Source organism: Chelmon rostratus, chromosome 14 (assembly GCF_017976325.1).
Source record: "Chelmon rostratus isolate fCheRos1 chromosome 14, fCheRos1.pri, whole genome shotgun sequence".
In the NCBI taxonomy this organism is placed as follows: Eukaryota; Metazoa; Chordata; class Actinopteri; order Chaetodontiformes; family Chaetodontidae; genus Chelmon; species Chelmon rostratus.
The window spans coordinates 19,118,963-19,143,668 of NC_055671.1; the positions used below are offsets into that span (position 1 = coordinate 19,118,963).

The window sequence follows — 24,706 nt, forward strand, 5'->3', positions numbered from 1 at the left end:
TAAGACTTATTTCACTGAGACAAATTACTTTTAAAATAAAAAAGTGGCCCAAAGAAGGTCATGCTCCTCTGCAACTGGCACCATCACAAAAATGACAAACCCAGACCTTTTCATACGCTTTATTTACTCCTTCAGTATATGTTTGATCATCCCAAAAGTCAGCATCAGAGCTTATCTGAGAAAAGTTTCCAATTCAATACAACATGAATTAGGAATGGGTTACCCAATGCTGTGTGACAACGCTCAAGTACTTCGGGTCCAAAGGACGTTATGCAAAAAGAACATCTTTCCACCTCAAACTTCACTTTTCCTCTACACAGCCCAACCTCTCTTAACATGGTTTCACAGAACATATGCATTTACAGAGCAAAAATAAAATATTCACCCTTTCATTTCCATCGTCATAAAAGTCATTTCATTCAATTAACCTAAAGGAAAACAAACATGTCCAGTAAAAAAGACAACCACTGCGATTAATAATACGGAAAAATATGAAAGGACCTAATCTTTAAGGGAACAAAGCCATGAAACCAGAAGTCTTTATGTGAATACACAACTTGAAACAGAAAAGAGCTTTTTTTTTTTTTATTTAAATTACAACACACAGGCAAGTTAAAATGCTCATGCTATTGGTATACAGAAATTGAGGGAAGGGGAGGGAGGTGGGTATGTGGCTCTAAATATACTAAATGTAAATATTGACAAGTATGAACAACGCCAGTGCAACCAGTTAGCAGGGACAATTCCTATTCAGTGTGGTAGTGTTGGCAGGATCTTCCCCTTTACTTCTCTTCACACCACTGGTTCTCTTTGCGTACCTGCGGACGAGAGGACGGACAAACGGGCTGACTTTCCAAAAATATGTGGACGGCAGGTCAACTGGCAAAGCTGCGGTCACTCAAACACAATAAAAGGATCTATTTTCTAAATTATATACAGGATAATTCCAAAGCGATCCATTCATTTCTCAACGTCTCTGACTTTTCATACGACAGACAGGTGATGGATGTAATAGCTACCTGGGCTTCTTCCTCCTCTGTGAAATCATTTTTGATGTTGAAAGTCTTCCTGATCTCCTCTGGGGTTTTGCCTTTGATCATGTTGGCCACTGTCTTGCAGGTGACATCTAACAGGCCTTTGATGTCCAAATAGTTGGCGGCCTAAACAGAGGAAAACACAACAGTGACATGGAGAGGAGCAGGGGGGGGTGGGGGGGTGGCGGAGAGAGAAAGGATGCAAGGACAGCCTGACAACTTAGCATTTCAAGGAAAATGTCGACGCCTACAGCTAAATTAACAGCCAGCCGAGCGCATTTTGATTTGGATTCATTTCAGGGACGACAACAAATGAAGCTACTGGCGATTGTCACTACTGTAGATTTTCTGTATATCAGGGTTTTAATGTTGAGGAGAACTAAAAGCACGTTAACAGTGTTCAGACAGAAAATTAACAAGAGGCTGCTTTGCTGAACACAGCTAATCTGTATCCATGTGAAAAACATTACTGCAAGATATGAATGCATTGTGATCAGAACCTGGTTTGATCAGTCAGACCATATCTGGAGGTGGAGGTCCTTACTGGATCCATCCAGCTCTCACTGATAGCTTAAAGAAAAGTGACAAATAGCCACAGTAGCAAGCAAATCCTCCCTCACAAAAAGTTCTTTAGAAATGATTCACGCCATCGCTTTCCTTGACCTGGGACATGTCACATACACTCGTCCAACAGCCAGCCTGCTAATGGCGTACTGAGATTCAATCACACTACAGTCTGAGTCAAGATAGCGAGAAGGGTTAGTAATACCAGGTGAATACACAAAGGCCTCTGGATCAGATGTCATCATCCAGACGTGGATCCCATTAATACAAAGTGTAAATGGGGCCCAGTATCCAGGAAGGACACTTTGATTAATAGATCCAAGACACTGACGGCTTATCAAATACCAACATGCAGCACAACACTTTAGATTATCAGGAGCAGGGTTTTTAAAACTCTGGCATTACCATGACGACAATTATTTGATCTATCATCTTTGACAATCATGACGTAAACACAGGCTGCTCATGTTAGAAAGGACCAGGAATGAGAGCTCACATGTATCACTTTGTGCACATAAGCATATGCCAATAGCCAGAGGGGGGCTGATTGAAACTGAAAGACACTCCGACTAGTGTTTCACTTCCTGGAAGCCCACAGCTTGTCCAGCACCTATTACCCAACCACTCCCAGAGAGTGGGAGCCTTTCACATGCTCTACTTGTTTACCGTCACTGGCCGTCCAAGATCAATTTAAGTCCCACAGGGTACAGACAGCAAGAGCAAAATTCAAGCACTTTCAAGGTACCAAAGCCAAAAGTTTCCAAACACTCAAAGCCTTTATCATCACAGCTTAATTGGTACTATATAGTACATGCAACTACAAAAAACTGGTTTTTCACCTTGAAACAGTCTATTTAAATCCCTGCCTCTTCGACAGCAGTTGCCCAAACCACCAATCTTCCAGCTGTTGCTAAGCTATTTGTATCTGTGTTAACCAAAGGAAGACGCTCTACCACAGCAGTGAATGGAATACATCACAGGAGAGGAAAGCCGCAAATGAAAACACTTTACAAACAGGTGACAGGTTACAAACGGGTTGCACTGAAGGAACAGAGAATATTTGTAATAGCAACTGGATATGAAGGTGTCCCAAAGTAAATGTCCTCAGATATCAGGTTATATAATACCATAACTTCAATCAGCACTCCAGAGAGCCAGTTCAATGCTTCAATAACCTGATAATACTCTGGTCTCTCTCTCCGTTTGAAAGGTTTTCACTGAAGTATCCTCTTTGTTAGTATTACCTCTATTTTCCATTATGACGACAATGGAACTGAGAAAAAAAAACATCAACGGTACAGTATCTTGTATCATATAGTTGTTCTGATTTGTCCTTATGGTCCATGAGCAGTGCTGCACTTCTTTACTAAAAATAAACTTTAAACCCATGAAGTACAAAAAACATCAGGACAACAAATATGTGGGTAAAATTCAATTTATGGGCCAAACTAGACCCACCACACACAAACCACTGGTTCACTCTAAAGGGGATCTGCATGTGTGTCTGTTAATTAAATAACATTTTACAACATCATAACTTAACACTGTGGGGACTCTCCTCCCTTCTAGGGAAAAAGCCCGGTCCATACCAATGTAAACTACTACGTTAAACAGTTTTGCTTTAAGCTAAAGCTTAGGTGAGGGATGGGGTTTTGGGATGTAACGGTTGTAGTTAAGTTTAGTGTCAACCTTCAGGGAAATAATGTGGATCAATGTGGCACAATGTGTGACTGTATTTACCAGAATGAGTTCAAACAAGGTGCCTTGGTCCACTTTGAGGAACTCCTGGTCCCATACGGGAATGTCATCTGTCCTCTTCTCCTTGTTCTCATCGTCCTCAGGAGGTGGGGGATCATCTTTGTGATGAGTGCACCACTGAATCACCTGGGAAACACAAACACACACACACACACACACACCAGTTTAACCAATTACCCCGGTCATAACCTGGCAATTATATATATGGCATCCCTCAGCAATGCATTTCCAACTGGAGCACAACCCATGCATTGAACACTGCACTAAAACTTGTTTCGATTATTACCTTGGGCCTTGTTTAGCTTCCTTATTTTGTAATCTTAGAATTGTGTTTATGGAAATCATAAGTAATAAGCATGTGTTCCAGTTCTCCAACTGAGTTGTGTGTCATGTTGTTTGAAGTAAGTGCAGCTCTGAAACACATGCATGAAAAAGAAACAGGCCTTCACAGCCTTCTGCTCCAATAGATGTCATTAGCTGGTTTACTGACAAGAACAATTTAACAAGGGAGAGGGAGAACAAACAGCTGTTGCTTCAATGGATCAAAAATTTGATTTTCATCTGAAGAGAAACTAAAGACAAACCATGTACACTCATTTGACAGCTTTTTTGGTCCACCTTGCTAAAACAAAGGAACTTTAATACAATAGTCTTGTGATAAATCCTACCTCCAAGACAGCTAGAATTGTTTTTTGTTGAAACTGAGATGTGTCCACCCCATTTATGAGGGTGAACTATTAGGAATATCAGAAAAAACTTTCAACAGCACCACAAACTACAGTCTCCCAAATGAGGTTAAGTTCTATCAACATGTCTCTAAACCAGTTTCAACAAAAACTGATTAATAAAAGTAATGCTCTGGCAACTGAGTGACCAGCATATGTATGCAACTTTCATTGAGTTTGACTTAAAGCAGCATCTCAGTGTAATACACTAATAAATTAAAAACACCCTCCACAAACGTATGCTTGTTTGCTGAAGTAGAGAAAACAGGTCACAAAACATCAACAAAACCAAGGTGAGTGTATGTGGGGGTTGTGTGTGTGTGTGTGTGTGTGTGTGTATGTATGTGTGTGTGTATGTATGTGTGTGTGTGTTGTACCTTCTTGAGGATGGCAGCATTCACATTTGGGAGGGGAACTGGGTCATCATCGCCTTCATCATCCATTCCCAAATCTGTACGATTAACAAATGTCATGCATTCACCGATAGCTAGCAAACATAACTATAACGTCTACATTGATGCAATGTACAAGACAGATCAAGTCAACTGTGAAGTGAAACAACCATCTCAAAAGTTTTTGATGATTATAAAGTTATACCTTCTAACATGGTCTTGATGGTGACCGACTGTTTGGCTATCTCAACATCCACCTCGAAGATTTCTCCATCGGAGCTCTGTAATTTTATTGTGGGCATTATCTGTAAAACAGAACAATGAGATCATTAAACACATTACATTTACATGTATGTACAAAATGTGATTAGCCAAAGGCGGACACTCACATTAACAGCTGACACCAATTCCACAATCTGCTCATTGCTAACGCCTCAGCTAACAAAGCTAATATTGACGCGGCAGCTAGTTGACAACTTGCCTGTTGTCCCGCTGTAAACGGTAACGTTGCACACCAAAGTTATGTGGCTACAGCAGTAACGAAATACCTGGTACAAACGTAAAGGTACCTTAATGTTACCTACGTGGGCGTTGTTATGAGCGAGCTCAAGATAGCACCAAGCTAACCAACGATACATTTAGCGAGCCAACTGTTAACACAGGCTAAACGACGATAATGCTAACTAAGTAGCTTGCTTACTATTCGATTCCATTGAAAAGTAACTAATGGAATTCCCGCTACTGCATAAAACAGGTCCACGTGTCAAAGACTAGTTGCAGTGTACGTATTTTACAACCAAGACAAGTATCTAACGTTTATTAAAAGGTAAGCTATCCACGCAGCTAGCATTACCATGCACAATGCTAGCATCTTAGCCTCACGTTACGCTAGCACCTTGCGATGTCAGTTAGGCCTTTTAGCAAAGGCTATTCAAACAAAGATGTAAACAAGATGTTTTTATAAAACAAACCTCAATTCCAAAGGTGAACAAAATGTAAAGAATAAAAAAAACTTTCTGACTAGCGAAGCTACGTACCGTAAATGTTTTAACTCAGGTCCAGAGGTGAAATTCCTCTGTAATCAACAGCAGGGCCTGACAGACGCGGAGGCACCAATATCGGCTGGAAGTCTCTGAATCAACCCGGAGAGCCTGCCGCCCGGAGGCTGAAGCTCGCTTTGTCAGATGCTTGAGTTAAAAGGGGCGGCCGCATCAATGCTGCTTTTCCTGTTTATCTAAACCAGGTTTTATGATTTAACCTCTGCATCTGACACATAAAATAATTCTGAGATTTGTGAAATCTCCATCAAGCGTCTTAAACTTGCACCGAGTTTGTATTTTTTGGATGACATTCTGGCTGTTGAATAAAAACTGAAATGTTTTTATGGGATGGCGCTCATCACAGCATGTCCATTTATTACTTCGAATGAAGGTGTGTTTTTCCTAAATACAGCCACACTAGTTTACTTTGATTGTTTCTAGCTATGTGCATGATGGAACGTCTACAGTAAATTGCAAATAAAATTGGGATATATTTTACCTATTTAGACTTGGCCAGTATGACCTCACTTTAAAACTTTTGGAAAATACGCTTTAGTTCTATTTGCATGGTGTGCCGTCATACTGTAACTGAATTGTATTGAAAAGGTGGATTTAGTGCATGTAAAGCTACCATGGAGTGGCGCTTTCCTCTTTCCAGATCCTTTCGAGCTGATTCCATGGTGCTTTCAAGTGCTCCTCGAAAGCCTTCCCTCTCTAGTTTTGAGGGCTTCTTGCCCACCACGTTCCAACAGCTGCATTATTGCTTTTTTTCATGAAAAATAACAAGAATGTTTAAAGTAGGTTTTTGTCGTGGAGGTTAGAGTACTTCAGCTACAGCAGGAAAATGAAAAACATGCTCATTTGGTCTAATGACATTTTCTGAAGGTGTGCATGCATCCCAAACATTAAACAATAGGAAAACAAACAGTAATATAATCTGGTCTTGAATAAATTTCGACTATGAGTTGACTCAACATTTGTGCTCACAAACCTTGGCACATCTTTAGCTCCATGAACGTCTGACTTCTCTGTGCTATGACCTTTTAGGGACCTCTATTTGAGTTTTCCTCATAATTCCAATATTTATGATAGCACCTGAAGGCAACTCTTCCAAGGTAAAGACTAAATAATATATAAATTTGACTTAACAGTACACAAGATCAGTGTTGAAGCTTGCACATAAATATTGCCACTTCTTTAAAATTTCTTGATAAAATTACCTTTTTGATATTAGTCAAGATATCCTGATGAACTGACTAGCTGTGACACAGTTTAGTGACATTACGGTAACACTCTCCGAGAGGAAGAAGGTAATCAGTGTGTAAACTTCTCCAAAACACACCCTGAACTAATTCCTCAATTGTAGAGCTGCCAGCCAACCTGTGGCCCAGATGGCTGACCTAGTCGCTTGTTGGTGAACTGGCCATCTTCCAGTTGGTTCATTTCAAAATTAAACCACAGATCAAAGAGACTGTGTAAGCCAAACCATAGCACCAATTAACATCTCATTCAGGATGAAGGCTTTCAGTATCATGAAGAGAAAAGAAAGAAAAGAGCACAGTCACATCAAGGAGCCGCCATCATCTTTATTATTCAAATGGTTTGGTTAATACAGACTCTGTAGTCAGAGGGAGTCAGTGAGTTGATGTGGATGAACACTCCGTCATCTGTCTATCATATACACCAAGCTGGGTGACGGCGTAAGAAGGGCTTTCCTTAAAAGCTACACAGGACAAAGAAACCTTGTGTAAAATTTGCCTGATGGGGGCTTTATTTGTAATTTTACAAAAATCAAAAACAAAATCAAAAAACAGATGTAGTGTGAAATAATTTCCTTCTTTTGATATATGTTACATTTCTTTAGATTTACAAAAGTGCAAACAGATCATATTCAGATCTCCTAAATATAAGCCATGGCATGTGGGGTTCAAACAGCCGCATTCAAAGGAGCAATTTTTTGTCTTGGACCTCGCTGCCATCGGTCGAGCTACACAGGTGCAGGATGAGGAATTTAAACATCACTGTTGCTTTACATAGTGGGGGAGAGTTTCAGTACAAGTCCTCAGCAATGAATATTGTAATGATTATGGCACACACCTTTTGGTCCATTCACAGACACACAGACATGGTTTTCGCTAAATGCTTAAATAGGTCTTTGTGTGGATATACAATGTGCACTGCTGTGTAGCCACCCACGTCTCTCACCCTCCTCTTCTTCATTCATGTTGTTATCGATTGAAGGTCATATATCATGGCAATGCTGGACCTGACTGGACAAGGGTCAAAGATCAGACTTTACAGGAAGTAATCTGGGGTGCGGCGAGTGACGTGAGGCTCCCCTCTGCGAGGCGCCGGATCGAACTGCAAGCTGGTTAGAAGAAGAAACAAAAAGAAGAAAAAAAAAATGGGTTGTTGTTGACCATTTCAAACTCATACATACATACTGTCTTTGTATATTGTTTTTGCATAATCCTCAGCATTGTTTAAAATGATGCACACGTCACCATTTATATTAAACAAATATTTTGCACACTTACAAAGCATGCAGCACCATTTCAGTTTTTAAACATTTAGTAAAAAAAATGTTGCATAGCCTCAGCTTTTAGGGATCCATGCTGTTTTTCATACTTACAATGAGTATTTAAGGGTGTCGTCTAGTTCCATGATAGCTGCCTGGTTGCCACAGCGGTAGCAGTAGTTGGGAGCACTAAATATTGTCACCACATTCCTCTCATGGCACCAGTTGTAACCCTGGGGGAAGCAGATGCATTATTCACCACAGATGTATAATTTAGGAGAGACTGCTACTATAATGCAAATCTAAACTGTTTTTGAACTCAAGAGTGAGAGCGCTAGCTGGTAATATATAACTGTTTCTCCTATTGTTTTCTGTAGCAGTGAGATTGGAGAGACATTTTGTGAAAATGAGCCTTTGTCAAACATTTCTTCAATAAATAAACATCACTGAAGTGGGTTATTCTTGGCTATAGCTGTGGAGTCTCTGTACTCTAACAGCCACAGTCTTGAACTATGATAAAATTCACATCCGCCTGTTAACTTGATGTAAATTTAGTTTCCCAGACTGAATCATCCTGAGCAGCAGACACACAATACTTCTGCACAAGTACCGTTTACAGACACCTACCTCCATGACCAGCTGGTGGGCACGGGACACCAGTGTGAGGCGGTTGGCGTGGTTGAACGTCTCAGAGATGTCCTGGCCGAAAGTGTAGCCAGCTCCTCGAGGGGAGATGCCCCAGCCGCCGCGGTCATCAGGGTCTGACCACAGCAGGTCACACATGGGACCCTGCGGAGGACAAAGAGGAAGAGGTGCAAATTAGCAAAAAAACACCAACACTGTCCTGCTATTGATGACCCATCATCATTAAATGCAAATATACTGAATTGTGGAGAAAAGGGGAAATCATCACATTGCTTTGTTTTTGCTCCTTAGGTTCTGGTTAGGATCAAGTTTGTTTTACAAACATTTATTTTACAACCAAATCCTGCTGATTCCTGTTCAATTCATTGTTTTACTGAACTTAATTTTAATGTTCCTGGCCATGAAGCAGCGTTTAACATTGTTAAACTATTATATTACAGAAAATTACACACAGATTTAAGTTTTATCTTTACCTCATGTGGCACTTCCTGTAAACGGTCCAGTGCTCTGATGTGATCCAAAGTATCTATTGACGGTGACAGGCCTCCATGAAGGCAGAAAATCTGCAAGGACAAGTAGAAATTTCAGCTTTAGTAGTTCTCTGTGACCACCTCTGACCATTCTGCAAAGCAACATTAAACTCGGTCACAACATTAAGTCCTGTTCAGTGGTTGCACAGTCTGTTTTTATGATATCTGTGAAACAACCGTCGTGTATTCTTACCTGAGAGTCTACCAAGGCAGTGAGGGGGAGATAATCGAACAGGTCTGTGAAGTACTTCCAAACGTTGGCGTTACCATATTTCCTTAGGCACTCGTCATAGAAGCCGTACACTTGTGTGATCTGTCTGCTCTCATGGTTGCCTCTGAGAATTGTGATGCGCTCCCGATAGCGTACCTGAAACAAGCAGAGAACAGAGCTGAATATTCATTTTCTTCCTAAAAGCCCTGTTAAACTTCAGTTTTGGAACAATTCAAACATGCAAGGACATTTTAAATTATTACTTACCTTAAGTGCTACTAGTAAAGTGACAGTTTCTACGGAGTAGTACCCTCTGTCTACGTAGTCTCCCATGAACAAATAGTTTGTGTCTGGAGATTTCCCTCCGATCTTGAACAGCTCCATGAGGTCGTGGAACTGGCCGTGCACATCGCCGCACACCGTCACCGGACATCTCACCTCCTGAACGTTTGACTCCTTGGTCAGGATCTCCTTCGCCTGGAGAAAAAAACAACAACACACATTTAACTGTCGATCATCAAGTGAAAAATAAAAAACACAACATGAAAAGTGTAGAATTCAAAACTGCACAAGATAAAAACCCCACAGGGGATCAAAACATCTTCAAAGTCACGCAAAAGTCAAGTTTACAGTCTATTTATTTTGTGCCGCTTGACTGTTTTGCTCATTGAAATGCAGGAGAATCCATGTGATCCTGCTCTGTAATCACATGCTCTTTACACTGTAATTTTCTATGTCATTCTTTGTTCTCCATCTTTATTTCAGGAATGGACAATTTCCTGCCAACCTCTCTGCACAATTTCCACATGAGCCTCGAGCAGGGTGTACACTAAGATGCTACACAGTGATTACAAAAACAACCCCCAACATCACCACCATAATCTCTCCAAGGAAATAAGCCTCTACCCTGTGTGAGTGTGTCTGTGTCTGTCTGTCATTTCCTGTGGGCATGCCTTGCAGCACTTGGCAAGGCAGCTCTGGTTGCACTGCAACAACAGATAAAATCAATTAAAGTGATGCTCCAAAAGCGGAGAACAGAGGGGGAAACGGTCGCTGGAGTTTTTTGGATGAAACACCTACTTTCCTCAGATTGTTTTAAGAGGACTCGGTTATAGTTAGGAGGGTAATGGCAACACAACAGTCAGCCGCTACATCTAAAAGTGGAACTGTCAAAAATGTTTTTCTTGGACATGGTTCATTCTACCCAGAATGCATCAAGGCACAGACTAAAACTTGCTGCAGTAGCGTATGACTCAGTATCTGGCCTACAGCAAGTGTTTTAGAGGAAAACACTTGGTTACTGTTGTCTGTTGGTTCAATGCAAGATGAAACAATATGCAGAGATTTTTAATTTAATCATTTTCACTAAGCAGGTGTCCATTGATTATGCAGCCTTTACCAGTACTTGCCACTTTAAAACAAAACTAAAAATAGTGGTAAAGTTAAACAGTACCAGCGCTAAATCTGGAGAACCACAACAAGGCCTATTCCTGGAGTCAGTCGAGCTTGGCAGGTCTGACTAAGGGGTCAGTCAGCTGGATGAGCTCTTTTAAGGAGCTTTGAAGCAAACAAATCCACAGGCTGAGAGAGAAATGCTCTGAGCTGAATGACCACCGGACATGTCTGAGCCACATGGGAGATTTGGAGCAACAAGAGAGGGAGAGTGACGCAAATGCAAAAGCGAAGACGGGTGGACAATGGAAACAGGAGGGGATGAAGAATCACACTAACTTTATATACAGCTACCATTTTTAAGTAATTGTTGAGATGTGAGTCTAGAAAAAAGGTCGCTGTGCAGCTGCAATAGGCTTGAGGGCAGCGGTTGTGTGATGAGGAAAACGTTATCACATGATGGACAAGATACCCGGTGATTTGTCTGTGGCACATTTTGAGCAGCCCCCGTCTTTTCATACTGTTTGCTTTAAACAACGAAGAAGAGAAAGTGAGAACTGACATTGCCAGAGTGCTGAAGTTGGCCTGTCATCCCAGCAAATGGGACAGAGAGAGACTGACCCGGAGTGACCAGGACAGGACTGCAGCGCTGCACAATGCTGACCTAAATTACACACACATACACACCATCCACGAGCCCATGCTAACCACGTGGCAGGAGGCCTTTCAATGACTGGGCTGCAGATGACAGACTGACCAGAGCTTCTACCTCTAAAGCGACCGAGGGGCTAAACCAGAGGGGATAGTCTACCTGCCTGTATTAAAGTGGAAAAGCAATATAATAATATATCTTCATCATTATTACTTTGACATGAGGGGAAAATAAAATAAACATGGGCAGGCATAATAAACAAAGTGGGCTGGGTCAGCCTGTCTGTGATCCTCCTCTTCACTGTTCTAAACCTTCAATCTCCTTTAGTAAAACTTTTTTGTAATTGCAACATCAATTCAAGATAGTATAATTTGGGTAGAACTGAAACTAGCACTACCTTGCAAATAGATTTGATTTACTTTGGACATCGTAGCCTGGTATTTTTCATCACAGTCTATGATGACATTTTCAATAAGGTGGAGTAACGTATTACTGCTAAAGGGACATAAATGCATTGTGAATGAATACTCCAGATTTTTGTAGGCATCTACAGTATTTTTTGCTCTATTTCTTCAGGCACGAAGGCCATCAATAATTAAGCTAACTATATTGTTCTTCCTCTATTTCAAACAAATCTCTATTGCTCCTGCTAGAAATCTAAAGAATCCTCTGATCTCATTTTATTCTACATATAGATCATCCCTTAGACCTCAGCAGACACTTGTTTTACACGGAGTTAAAAGAACAATCAAAAGACGATAACTTTAAGTCCGAGTCCTTCCACCCATAACACATTAGGTCACTCTGCAAGTTGCTTTGCAAGTTCATGACACAGTAGGAGGCCTACAGCTCAGTACAACACACTGAACTGTATGAGTAATAGGTTCAGTGACGCATCAGATATCGCCTCTGTGTACTAAACTGGCTCAACTGATTATAACTTGGTTAATGTGCACTTCGTGTGAGGCCAGAGCACAGCCAGCTTCTCTGACCACACATGCAAGTGATATTTTCTTTCTGTGTGCTGTATTGAACCTCTGACTTGGTTTCGATTCAGTTTTTATCCTCTTATTTCCCTGCCCACTCAAGAGACTTTTAACCTCCAGTCTAAACCCTACAGTTCTAAATAAACTTGATTATCTGCCTTTTTAGCTGTTGTGGTTCCAGTTACAAGTATTTCATTCGTAACAATTCCACTGCAATCAGTAAATAATTCAGTCGCCTCACTTGAAACAAAAATTTCCAACAAATTTAAGCTTGAATTTAGCGATACCCTCAAAACGTATGACAGACTGGTTAACCCATGAGACGGTGGGTCACGGCTTGCACCATGGATGTCAGTCCAGCTGCGAACAAAAAGGATGACGGCAGAGGATACATAAGCGCTCCACCCAAAGCACGGACCACACCTGTCGCAAAAATGCCACAGAGAGGCTGCAGGGGAGGGAACCTCTGCCCAGATTACAGCTATGCCCGAGACGTCAGACACCACACAGTCAACAAACCTCTTAGCCGAGTGCTGAGAAGTGAAGTCAGCATTTTCCCGGCTGCCGCAATATAATCCCATTAAAGTGAGATAAATGAGGCCAAAGGTTCTCCTGGAGATAACTTGTGTGGAACTATGCTTAACGACTAGGCAAGCTATAACCACAAACGATGATCTCATTCAGGGCGATTATGGTAGTTAAAAGTTAAGCATTATCCTGTCAACAACACTCTAAATAAGTGAGAAAATCAGCAGCAGCATGGGCAAATGATGGCAGATTGTGTCTGTGGTTGTCAGCTTTTCTACTATGACAGTTTGTGAATTTTGCTGAGATGCATTTAACAACCTTTTGTCAATGTCAGTCATTGTGGTTGGAGTGTGTTCACAGGGATCAACACATTGTTGCATACATTCATTTGTGTTTTTGATGTTCCATTTGTACTTTTTAAGGTATCACTGTTACACTACCTTGGGATCTATACCCCAATATACCTTAGTTCACTATATAAGACGCTGGAGCACAAATCATTTGGAAGGGTCCCTCTCACTGACTCATTTCTCTGAGTAAAACCGTGCCCTCTATTGGCAAACAAAGCTTTATTTGCTGCCCTGGCAAGATGCATCAAACTGTTTTTTAACATGGACAGAGTTCATCCAAGGGACTTGTAGGACTCCAGGAAGTGCATATCACCACATGACCAATGTATTACATCATTCTGACACACTTCATATGATGCCATAAGACATTAATATTTGAAGAGACACTCAGATACTAAAATGTCCCCCAGTTTTCAATTGCAAATTTTCTTTTTACACTTATTGTTGCTGTGCTCTGCACCATTCGCCACCATATATAAATCTTTCTTGCATCTTATTCAAGACAAGACAAAAGAACTGGATCTAACCTACATGGTTAGCACACAGCACCTCATAAGGAAATCAAATGAGCAAAGATATAAACAACACAGGGCTTGAAATGTACAGACAAAATGTCCCAGTGGTTATGTAACATTCAAAAGATTTATTTCTGCACAGAGGGAAACAAAAGGTCATGAAGAGGATACGTCCCTGTCTGAAGCACGTGTTACGCATTTAATTAAAATTACTCTGTGTAATTGACAGCGGCACAAAACCAATTTCCTGTGAACAAAGCATTGTTTGCAGTTAAACACAGCAACTAGATTAAACACTAAGGATCAAACACATGACGTCACTACTTTAGGAAGAAACAACACTGGCAAAACACATCTCCAGCCCTGACAGGGAGGAGATGCTGCAATGCTGAAAACTGACAGATTTGAATTGATCACGATGAACAAGATAAAGCTTATGGGTATTCCCTCGTCCCTGCACACTAGACACCAGACAGCTCTGGTATGTTTAGCCTTTTAGCTAGCTGGAAAGCAGAAATGAAAAGACTAAGGACAGATTACACAGCACATCTTATTCCTTCACACCCCCATACATCCCAAAACAGAGACGGCCTCTGAGTCACAATGAACGGTGTAATCCTGAGTCACACACTCTGATCCCCTCTGCAACAATGGCTTTGGTTATGCTAGTGATGCAACTCAAAATCAATCATATCCTCTGCTATTTTTAAATGAGGGAGGATGTTGTGTAGGTGCATTCTGCTGAATATATTAACAAAAGTCACAGGGGGATGGATGGATAAATGCACGTCGACAGTAGTTTGGAGCAGTTGTGAGCTCATAGGAGCTGTGACAATGATAGAGCCCCAGGGTGAGGAAGCTGTGCAGCTTTCCTCTTTCCTCTCAACTACTTTTATGGCTTCTTTGCTGCATTTGGGAGGAAGCAGTGGAAAGGAAAGGAAAACAGGAAAGAAAAACACAACATTATTTGTGCAGTTTTTGTTGTTCAGTGTTGATTGTGTCACTTTTTTCTGTGGATTCATAACACGACTGCTCACAGGGGCTACACATCAATCAGACTGTCCAGCTTTGCAAGACCGACAAATGCAGCGACATGTCAAAGCAAATCAGCTGAAAAAGAGCTCGTGAAGTCAAAATGAGTCAAATAAAAACTGACATTTCCCTCCAAAAGGCACAACAGTCATCCTCGTGTCATCCCAAGCGTCCTACATTAACTCAATAAAGCCATATGCTCACAACTTTTAGACCAGACACAGGGCTGCGACAGCACTAACTACCACCCTGCCCTACAGAGAGAGTCCATTTTGGGATCTGGACCCACAGTTTAAAAAATGGGTTGATGCATTCGAAACTACTGGGGCTGACCATATCTGATACGAGAAAAAAAGAAAACAAATGTGGGGATTAACGAACCACTTGAAAATAGCATGCCATTAACCTTCAGCGCATAGCACTCCAAACATGGGAGTGGACCTAGTTTTTCAGTCCCTTTATGAGCTGAGAGGGACAGAGCTGCACCAAGGAATGAAAAAACAGATCTGCCGAATGGCAACAGCAAAACATCTGTCCAAATTTAGCCTCTGTTATCAGGGTCAATCTTCTGTCAGTCACAACTTCCAACACTGACATCCAACAATTAGAGACAGAGATTTCTCCAGCAACTGGTGCCGAAACAGAAAATAACATAAGGCACCAACAACACAGTTCACTTTGGACAAGTGGTGCAGGATTTTCTGGTAAAGAAAATGGCACGTTTATGAAATTCAAGAAACAATAAACCCCACAAAAGCAGCTGATAAAAAACTGTTTAAGACTCAGGGATTTGGGGTTTTTTTCTCATTTAGCCAAAACATTTAGGGCTGGAAATCAGCAGGTGGTCTGAGCAGAAGGGATCCTGAGGAAAGATTGGGGTTAAGCTTCAGCTCAGACCAGAGAAGTCTGCAGAATCAGCTGACCAGTTATCAACCAGAGCTGGCGCAGAGGAAAAACACAAGTCTGCCTGCTGAAAACATCGTATGGACAGTTCAATAAGGACAAGTTCACGGGTCAGCAACAAGCAACCACCAGCGAAGCGGCTAAAAGGTCAAAGCCACACGAAGCTGCGACACCTCAGTGTCAAATCAGCCAGGCGCCCACGTCATTTCCAGTCTGAGCATTAAAATCAATGTCCACAAACTGTCCTAAAACGTGAAGCAGTAGACCAGAAACAGGAGCAGAGGATTGATAAGGTTCAAAAGTTAAAGTTTCCACAAATTACACCATATAGTGTCGTATTTGAAGTTGAAAATTGATGACTTAATGGGCTTGTTAAGAGGTCAGACTCACTACTTATTGACTACAGAAGTGAATAAGAAGCTAGATGAAGGACAGGGACAGAGGTTTACATCAGACATCATGTAGCAGACATGTATTCAGGATGACAAACCCACTTTAACTCAGTTCAGCCACATTTTAACCACATTCACCAACCCCTTGTCATGACTTCAATTTGCTGCACTTTACATTAAGATGCAGTCTGCCAGGCCAGAGATGCGCGACACACTTCTTCACATACAAACGCTTGTCTGATACCAACATCAACCCACCGTCACCGTTTTCTATCACGCACCTGCTCACAGACAGAACATGAGACACAACGTGCAGGAATCAAGCAGTCAGTCACGCGCGTTAAAAACTTGAGTGGACTTTTAGAGCCGCAGCTAGCTAGCTAAAAGAGATGCTACAGGTCACAGTGACAGCTGAATGAGGGGGCTGTAAATGTGGAATGCGACTTGAATCCGTAGTATTACTGACACTACCTGGCTGCTAAACCCACACTAACCGACGGCATGTGCTTGGGATTCATTATTTACAGACGTTTCCGACAGGCAACGAGCGAAAAGCCGCAAAAGAAAACGACAAACCACTCATTATGATAGTCAAAAATACGCACAGCGCAATGAAATCTACACTATAGACGCCATTTTAAGAATGTCTGGAAGGCGTCGGTAAGGGGGGAGAGAAGACACTGACAGTAAGTTGGGGCCGCGGGGAGGACATTTTTTTGGAAATATCTCACCTTTTCACACAGTGTTTTCACTTGTCCCTCCGACAGCTGCTTACATTCGTTGAGCTGCTCGATCCACTGATCGATTTCTTTCGTGAACGCCTTTTCGTCCATTTCTGTGTGTGTTCTCGGGGTCGCTGCGGTTGGCCGGCCGACGCGGTGGCTACCTTCGGTTAGAAGACGACTCCCGCGGATGTCCTCGCCTCTTCCAGAGCTCACGGAGCGGACGCAGAAGGTGCTGTTCGCTCGCTTGCTAAAAGACGCATGTAACCACCCCTGGCTGCCAGCTCGCTATGATTCGAGTGAGTTGAAAGCGGAGGGAGGGAGGGAGAGACGTCAGTTGGCGATCCACCCTGTTGGTTTGTTTGTGTGGAGCTGACTGCAATCAAAACCCCTCACTTCCGGTTGTGACTTTCTAAATAAAAGCATCGCTGCTGACCAACTGCTGTTGGGAGTGACACAAGGCCCAAAATAATTTCTTTCTTTCAAATATTTGACAATTTTCTTCCACCCAAACACACACACACACACACACGCACAAGTATCTGCTTGCACCCTGGTCTGTCAAGGTTAATGGAGAAATTTAAATGTTGAATATTGGTGCAAAATTGTGAGCCTGTGATCTGTATCATCTTGATGGATTGCACCTGATGGAAAGGGTTTTGTTGATGGCAAGAGTCAAAATCTGGTATGCACTGTGCAATCTGAGCCATTTCTGACCAGATTCAGTTTAGAGTCAGTTTGAGCTTTGACTGCGTGCAGTGTACAGGTGTGAGCGGTGACCAATCAACTGAGGGATATCTGATGTCAGAAATTCTGGTTGGCCGTCGTCAGGCTTTCCTACAGCTGAGCACAAGTCAGTTTTGCAGGGTTAGGCCACACTAACCATGTGTGATGTTGCCTTCAAGTTATAATTAAGGTCCTTCTTCTGTCACGACAAATATTAACAAGAGAAACGTTGGTAGGAAATAGCCGCTGATCTTCAGCTGATTTTTTGTTCATTTGGCTATTTAGATTGTTATTTTATTGGTGTCAAGTGGTGTATGTGTGTGTGTGTGTGTGTGTGTGTGTGTGTGTGTGTGTGTGTGTATGCTTCACAGACCTCCACTAGCAAACAAACTTCCTCTGAGCTTTCAAACAAATCTTTATTGACAATTGCCAATAGCCTGAATGGTCCACAGGGGCCAACGGGCTGTTTTATTTTCTATATTTCACAAACAGTGTGAGCACTCAAGTCGTGGCTCAATATTTGGACTGTACAGTGTGAGCACATAAATCATGAGCTTTGGCTTTACGTTGCAGCCCAGCTTAAGGCTCAGTTACTGAAAGACAACCTTAGATGATTTAGATCTTTAAAAAGTTTGCAAAATGCTCTTCTCAGCTTAACAATAAGAAAATAAGAAAAACAGCAAAACAGATGCAAAGCAGCATTTATAGTGCCAATATTAAATTGGAAAAGAAAATCTGATAAATTGAATAAAAGTGGTCCGTAAGGAGCATTTTGTCTCCCAACTTCCGGTGTCCCTCTGGTTGATTGTGTCCAGCTTGATGCAGCAGCAGCGCGCGACTGACACAAATAGCAACCAGAGACTGATGACGGAAATTCTGCCATTGGTTCAGAGCACAGCTTCCTCTGCACTTTTATTGGCTCGCCATTTAATAGAGAAGTTACCAACACATCTCAGAGAGACTACATCATCGCTCCCTGGAAGCATGTTGTGAATTTTATGGTGAGGCAATGATGTCAGTGTTTCACATGCAGCCAGCACTGGGTAAACAAAATCAGAGACAACAGCTAATCCCTCTAACTGAACCATTTGCATCCGTAAAGTTCAGCTTATTTAATTATGACTATAAGCCCTTCAGTAGCCACTCAACATGGTTTATCATTTCCCATATGATATATTTGATGTGCATAGTGTGTGTAAGCACTGTTCCCATTCAGCCTGTAGTCCAATAAAGCCTAGTGATATTTATTCCTCAGCCTGGAATTTAATCAGCAGAAGTGGTGATTGAACTGTTCTCAGTTCATCCGAAGGCTGATACAGTTCATTCCTCGGTGCCGTAGACCTCCACTGTCTTCCCAAAATGATTAAAAACACATAAATGAGCCACCTTGTTAGACTGGGTGACATGTTTCTTCACTGCAGTGAACATGGGCAAGTCAATCCCGCATACACTGTAATACTGCCATAAAATGTGTATTAATCCGCTGCTAAAAATAGTCCCCATTTTTGCACCATTTAGTCCTGTTTGTGACAGATTTGCTAAAAGCTACAGTGCCCAGTTGTTTTAGGAAATGATTTAGTCTCTTTTAAAAATGACTTTGCAAATTTGTGACCCATTTTTAAAGATTTATGTCTTCACTAGGAACAGTAGCAGCTAATTTCCAGGCCATTTTTACATACCAGTGACTCTAATCTCCTTTGTTGATTGGAAGACCCCTCAACGGCCAAAAACAGACTCATGTTGATCATGTGGTCTTATGGTGAAAAGAGGCTGATTTAATGGAAATGGCTGGTATGACACAGGTGAAGGTTTTCGTATGTTCCTCTGCATGTTTATACCTTTTCTGGCTTTATTTTTTTGTTGACTTGTGTTATGGAAACTTACACAAGTTGTAAATATGCTGTTATCACATCATGTGAACTCTAAATCAGGCCTTTCTTTGAATTATAAAATAAACTTAAGATTGTTCTGTTCCTTACCTCAGCAAGCTGCAGCCTAAACGTGCCACTGCACTGCCACTACTAGTTTCCATACCAGGACAAGTCAGTTCATATTGCTGATCATTAATAACTATCCTCTTCACTGACAAAATCACAAGACACAAACATAAATCTGCCATGTGATCTAAATCTTCAGACTGTATCGCTGAACTAAAAAATAACATGCAGGGGTTTGACACTGGGGACTATTTGTAAAATGATCAATTTACATTTTCGACTAAAAACAAATTTAATAATTTGTCGTGCTTCACTGATGAAGGCCACCCTTCAAAAGTATATTTTGGGAAATATGTGTATTTGTTTTCTTGCTGACGGTTAGATGAGAGGATCAATATCACTCTCATATATTAAGTACAATAGATATGTGGACGGAGCCACCCGCCATTTAGCTTAGCTTAGCACAAACACCCAGAGTACAAGAGGAAACGACTAGTTTGGCCGAGGGCAGTGACTTGTGCACATAACCTCTGTAAAACCTGAGTTTGTAGTTTTTACACTTTGTTTTTTGTCCTGATTAAATAAATGAGATATAACACGATAAACACCCAGTATGTAATTTCTGCCATTAGGGGTCTCTCAAGCCAAACAATGACAACAAAAGACAGTTTGATGACATTGTGAAGTAGCGTAAGATCATGGGAGATGTTGTCTTCATTGTTAAACAACCACAATTGCCAGTGAAAATCAATCTGATGTGACTCTCTGTGCATGACGGAAATGGCCCCCTGGAAAACTATCTACCTGCAGGTCTGTAAGGCAACCTCCCTTTGATCTCCTGGTTGCCATGGCAACCAACCTCCCTTTGATCTCTCGGTTGCCATGGCAACAACCTCCCTTTGATCTCTCGGTTGCCATGGCAACCGGCCTCCCTTTGATCTCTCGGTTGCCATGGCAACCTCCCTTTGATCTCCTGGTTGCCATGGCAACCGCCCTTTGATCTCTCGGTTGCCATGGCAACCGGCCTCCCTTTGATCTCTCGGTTGCCATGGCAACCGGCCTCCCTTTGATCTCTCGGGTTGCCATGGCAACCGGCCTCCCTTTGATCTCTCGGTTGCCATGGCAACCGCCCTTTGATCTCTCGGTTGCCATGGCAACCGCCCTTTGATCTCTCGGTTGCCATGGCAACAACCTCCCTTTGATCTCTCGGTTGCCATGGCAACCGGCATCCCTTTGATCTCTCGGGTTGCCATGGCAACCGGCCTCCCTTTGATCTCTCGGTTGCCATGGCAACCGTCCTTTGATCTCTCGGTTGCCATGGCAACCGCCCTTTGATCTCTCGGTTGCCATGGCAACCGCCCTTTGATCTCTCGGTTGCCATGGCAACCGGTCACCCTTTGATCTCTCGGTTGCCATGGCAACCGGCCACCCTTTGATCTCTCGGTTGCCATGGCAACCGGCCTCCCTTTGATCTCTCGGGTTGCCATGGCAACCGGCCACCCTTTGATCTCTCGGTTGCCATGGCAACCGGCATCCCTTTGATCTCTCAGTTGCCATGGCAACCGACCTCCCTTTGATGTCTCGTTGCCATGCCAACCACCCTCCCTTTGATGTCTCGTTGCCATGGCAACCACCCTTTGAGTGGCAAGGAGAGGAGTGGAGTGGTGTGTAGGTAAGCAACTATTACTCCAATCTTTTTTCATGGTGTAGCGTCTAGCCATCATTCTTGTTGTGAATGACACATTGCATTGTGGCACATAGCCAATCAGAGGCAGACCAGGGCCCTTCTCCAAAGTGGGATTTGTAATTTACAATCTCCAAATGGCAAGTCGCTGTGACACATCACATGTAGTGTTTTACATCTATGGCTTAGATCCGCGATACGCAAGGCTTGTACATTCAATTTATACACTCCATGTCCATCAGACCGTAGATGACACACTTTATGGGGCATTACCGTCATTTCCATCATTCAGCAGAAATGCATAAGAAATGGAAAAACAAAAAAATTCCCTCTGGGAAATTTTGAAAGGGACACGGGGGGCTACTGCCGGGGGAACCATCTCTGTCAACATAGACATGATCATCTTTCACTGAGCAATGATTGAGGAGCTTTAATCACATTAAGTCTTCTGTGTGTGTGTATCTCTGTAATCAAGTTACCTGTATGTGCGTGCATGTGTGTGTGTGTGTGTGTGTGTCTGTGTGTGTGTGTGTGTTTAAGCCAACAAAATTATCTACATTTTAAAGTTTGAATGAAGTCTCTAGGAGAAAGTATGGCGAAGCAGCGGACAACTGAAAAAGGCTGAAATCTGAGGAAACAGCAGATAATTACCTCTCAACCTCTCCCACTTTTTCCCCCCATTTTCAACCCTCTCAGTGCCAGTATTTCTGTGGCTTTCTCCTTGTCTGTCTCTGTTGATCACCTCAGCTGTCTGTGTCTGCTTCTCTCCTTTGCTTCATGTCTCTGTTAACATGAATTAATGAACTGAATTAATAAACATGAATGGAGCTAATGCTGATGGAGCTAACAGAGCTAACACTAACGGAGCTAACAGCTAACGGCGCTAACGCTAACAGAGCTAATGGTGCTAACAGCGCTAACGGTGCTAACAGAGCTAACGGAGTTAACAAGGGGGCGGGGGGATGGGGTTTTCATTATGCATTTGTCTGTGTGTGTGTGTTTATGTATCTGTCATTGTGTGTGACTGCGTATGTGTTTGTCTTCGTCTGTGTGTGTGTGTCTGCTTGAACTACACAAGCAGCCCAACCAGTTCCTACATGCAGATGTGTCTGGTATATGTGTGTCTGAATGTGTATGTGTGTGTGTGCGTGTGTAACTTCTGCCCCACCTGCTGATAATTACCTCTCAACCTCTCCCACTTTTTAGCTGTTCCTGTTCAGTTTTTTGATGTGCTTGTTTTTAATCACTTTTTATCTGTTGGTTAGCCCTGTTTGTGTGTGCGTTTGTGTGACTACTGTCTCAACCTTTTTGGCAAAGCGCTTTCTGAAGCCGAATTTAACTGCTTGTTGGACGGAGATTGTTTTCCCGAGACCTTCCTGAGTCCAAATATGGGCTCGTTTTATTCCTGAGACAACAACTTTTCTTTTTATGGCGATCTAAAGACAGGAGGCATTTCTGCTTTTCTCACAAAACAGCTCTGAATTTTTACATTGGAGTCAATGGAGAGGAGGAGGGAGCTGGCTGCACAAAAAGTCTAACTATTTAAATTCAGTAAGTCTCTCAGCTTTTTCGAGGACATCACATGAAAGAGGACAAGTTTGTCTACAAAAAGATCCAGAAATTATGTTTCTCCTATTCACCGTTTGGATTTTACGGCAATTTTAGAAACACATTTCAGGCGATTTCTCACTGCCTCTGTCACTCTAACTTATGACATCACCCACTCTAGGGGGAGAAAATCTGAGCATTTTTGTGAGAAACTTTATGGTCTTCAGATGGTCATAGCTTGAAAACCGTAAGAGATATCAAAAATGTGCCGAGGTTCATTTTGAGCTGACAAATCTATCTACGTTTTAAAGTTTGAATGAAGTCTCTAGGAGAAAGTATGGCCGAGCAGCGGACAATTGAAAAAGGCTGAAATTTGAGGAAATTTCCCCATTCATTTCTTATGGGAAATTTATCACATTACATTTGAGAAAAGTAATAGCACACCGATCCCGATCAAACCGCACGTTTTGATATATAATTTGCGAGGGTTTTCTCAAAGCTACGGGACGAGTTAAGGGACGAAAATTTGGAGGAGGATGAAAAATAAGAAGAAGAAGAAGAAGAAGCATGCGGGATAGTAATAAGTGACTCGGGACGTTGCCCCGTGTCCCTAATTATATGCAGATCCGTGTAGGGCTGCCTCTGTCCTGGGATTCCCACTCGACCCCGTGGAGGTGGCGGGTGAAAGGATGGACGATGGTTAAGCTATCATCCCTGATGGAGAACATGTCCCACCCCATGCAGGTCACTCAGGCTGCTTCACCCGCCGTGTGCGAGGGAGAGATCCTACAGCTCTTTCCTTCCTGCTGCTGTCTGACTCTACAATCAGCACTGTTTCCAGCAGACCACACACACTGAGACTGATTAACTGCAATAATGTGAATCGAGAAAGACACCCCAGGTTTCATGTCTCTAAAGACCTGTAGTCATTTATTTTGTCTTGCACCTGAATATTTAGCCCTGAATGCACAAACACTTGTTCCCTCTTCAGTACTGTGAATTCAACCACTCTCTGTTTTACTTATTACATCATTTACTTATTTACCATATATTGTTTTTTTCACTATCTCTATCACTATCCCCTTTGTTGCTGTAATACTGAAATGTCCCTGCTGTGAGATTAATAAAGGGTTACCTTATCTTATCTCTCTTATCCCTTATCATTTACAACCATCAAACATCAGGTCAAGAAGTGGAAATACCCTCAAAGCAGTGTAGTCACTTTAGTTATAACCACAATGTTCTTCCAGATTAAAGTCAGCTTTGGTATTGGCTGTTATTCCATTGGATAATATCCTTCATCCAGTGTGTTCACAAAGTGGTGAACCTCACTCCATTCTTGCTTGTGAACGACTGAGTCTTTCCAGGATGCCCCTTTCATACCCAATCACCTGTTACCAATGTACCTGTTTACCTGTGGAATGATCCAAACAGGTGTTTTTGGAGTCTTTCGTTGCTCTTGTCCCAATTTGTTAGAAACATGAAGCTGCATCAAATTCAGAATTCGCAGACATTTACAAAAATGAAGGAAGTCGTTGAGGTCAAACATTAAATATGTTTTCTTTGTCCTGTTTTTAATTGAGTGCATGTCAAAAAATTAGCAAGTTATCACATTCTGTTTTATTTATGTTTTTACACGGTGTCCCAACTTCTCTGGAATCAGGGTTGGACATCTTCCAGTTTGGTTCGGCTCTATTTTGAAACCAATCAAATCTATTTTCCTCCTACAGCAATCACAAAGTCCCACAGAGGACGAGTGTGTGCTGTAATGACACATCTCTCCGTAAGTTCTCCCTTTAAAAGCAAATAAAATGTGCCAGGCAGGACCGGATGCTTCCGTGCTGTGGTTTTTTGCTGTTTCCCTGGTCGAGCTTCTTCTGCAACAATAAACCACGTACTCGTCCACATTTTTGAGAGCACTC

The 24,706-nt window shown here is 42.1% G+C and overlaps 2 protein-coding genes across 2 annotated transcripts; both read right to left on the minus strand.

Annotated features, from left to right (window-relative positions):
• Positions 1-103: 103 nt before the first annotated feature.
• skp1 (S-phase kinase-associated protein 1) lies at positions 104-5,634 on the minus strand. The gene is made up of 6 exons (XM_041952288.1): positions 5,511-5,634; positions 4,679-4,778; positions 4,459-4,532; positions 3,339-3,482; positions 1,020-1,160; positions 104-818 (listed from the first exon to the last, which is right to left on the minus strand). Exons 2-6 carry the CDS (start codon positions 4,773-4,775, stop codon positions 783-785), a joined length of 492 nt encoding a protein of 163 aa, XP_041808222.1. The 5' UTR covers positions 4,776-4,778; positions 5,511-5,634; the 3' UTR covers positions 104-782.
• A 1,447-nt stretch (positions 5,635-7,081) lies between these two features.
• Positions 7,082-17,193, minus strand: ppp2cab (protein phosphatase 2 catalytic subunit alpha b). Its single transcript, XM_041953106.1, has 7 exons — positions 16,899-17,193; positions 9,685-9,894; positions 9,400-9,573; positions 9,150-9,239; positions 8,659-8,820; positions 8,146-8,264; positions 7,082-7,881 (listed from the first exon to the last, which is right to left on the minus strand). The coding sequence occupies exons 1-7, from the start codon at positions 16,998-17,000 to the stop codon at positions 7,809-7,811; spliced, it is 930 nt and encodes a 309-aa protein (XP_041809040.1). The 5' UTR covers positions 17,001-17,193; the 3' UTR covers positions 7,082-7,808.
• Between the last annotated feature and the right edge of the window lie 7,513 nt (positions 17,194-24,706).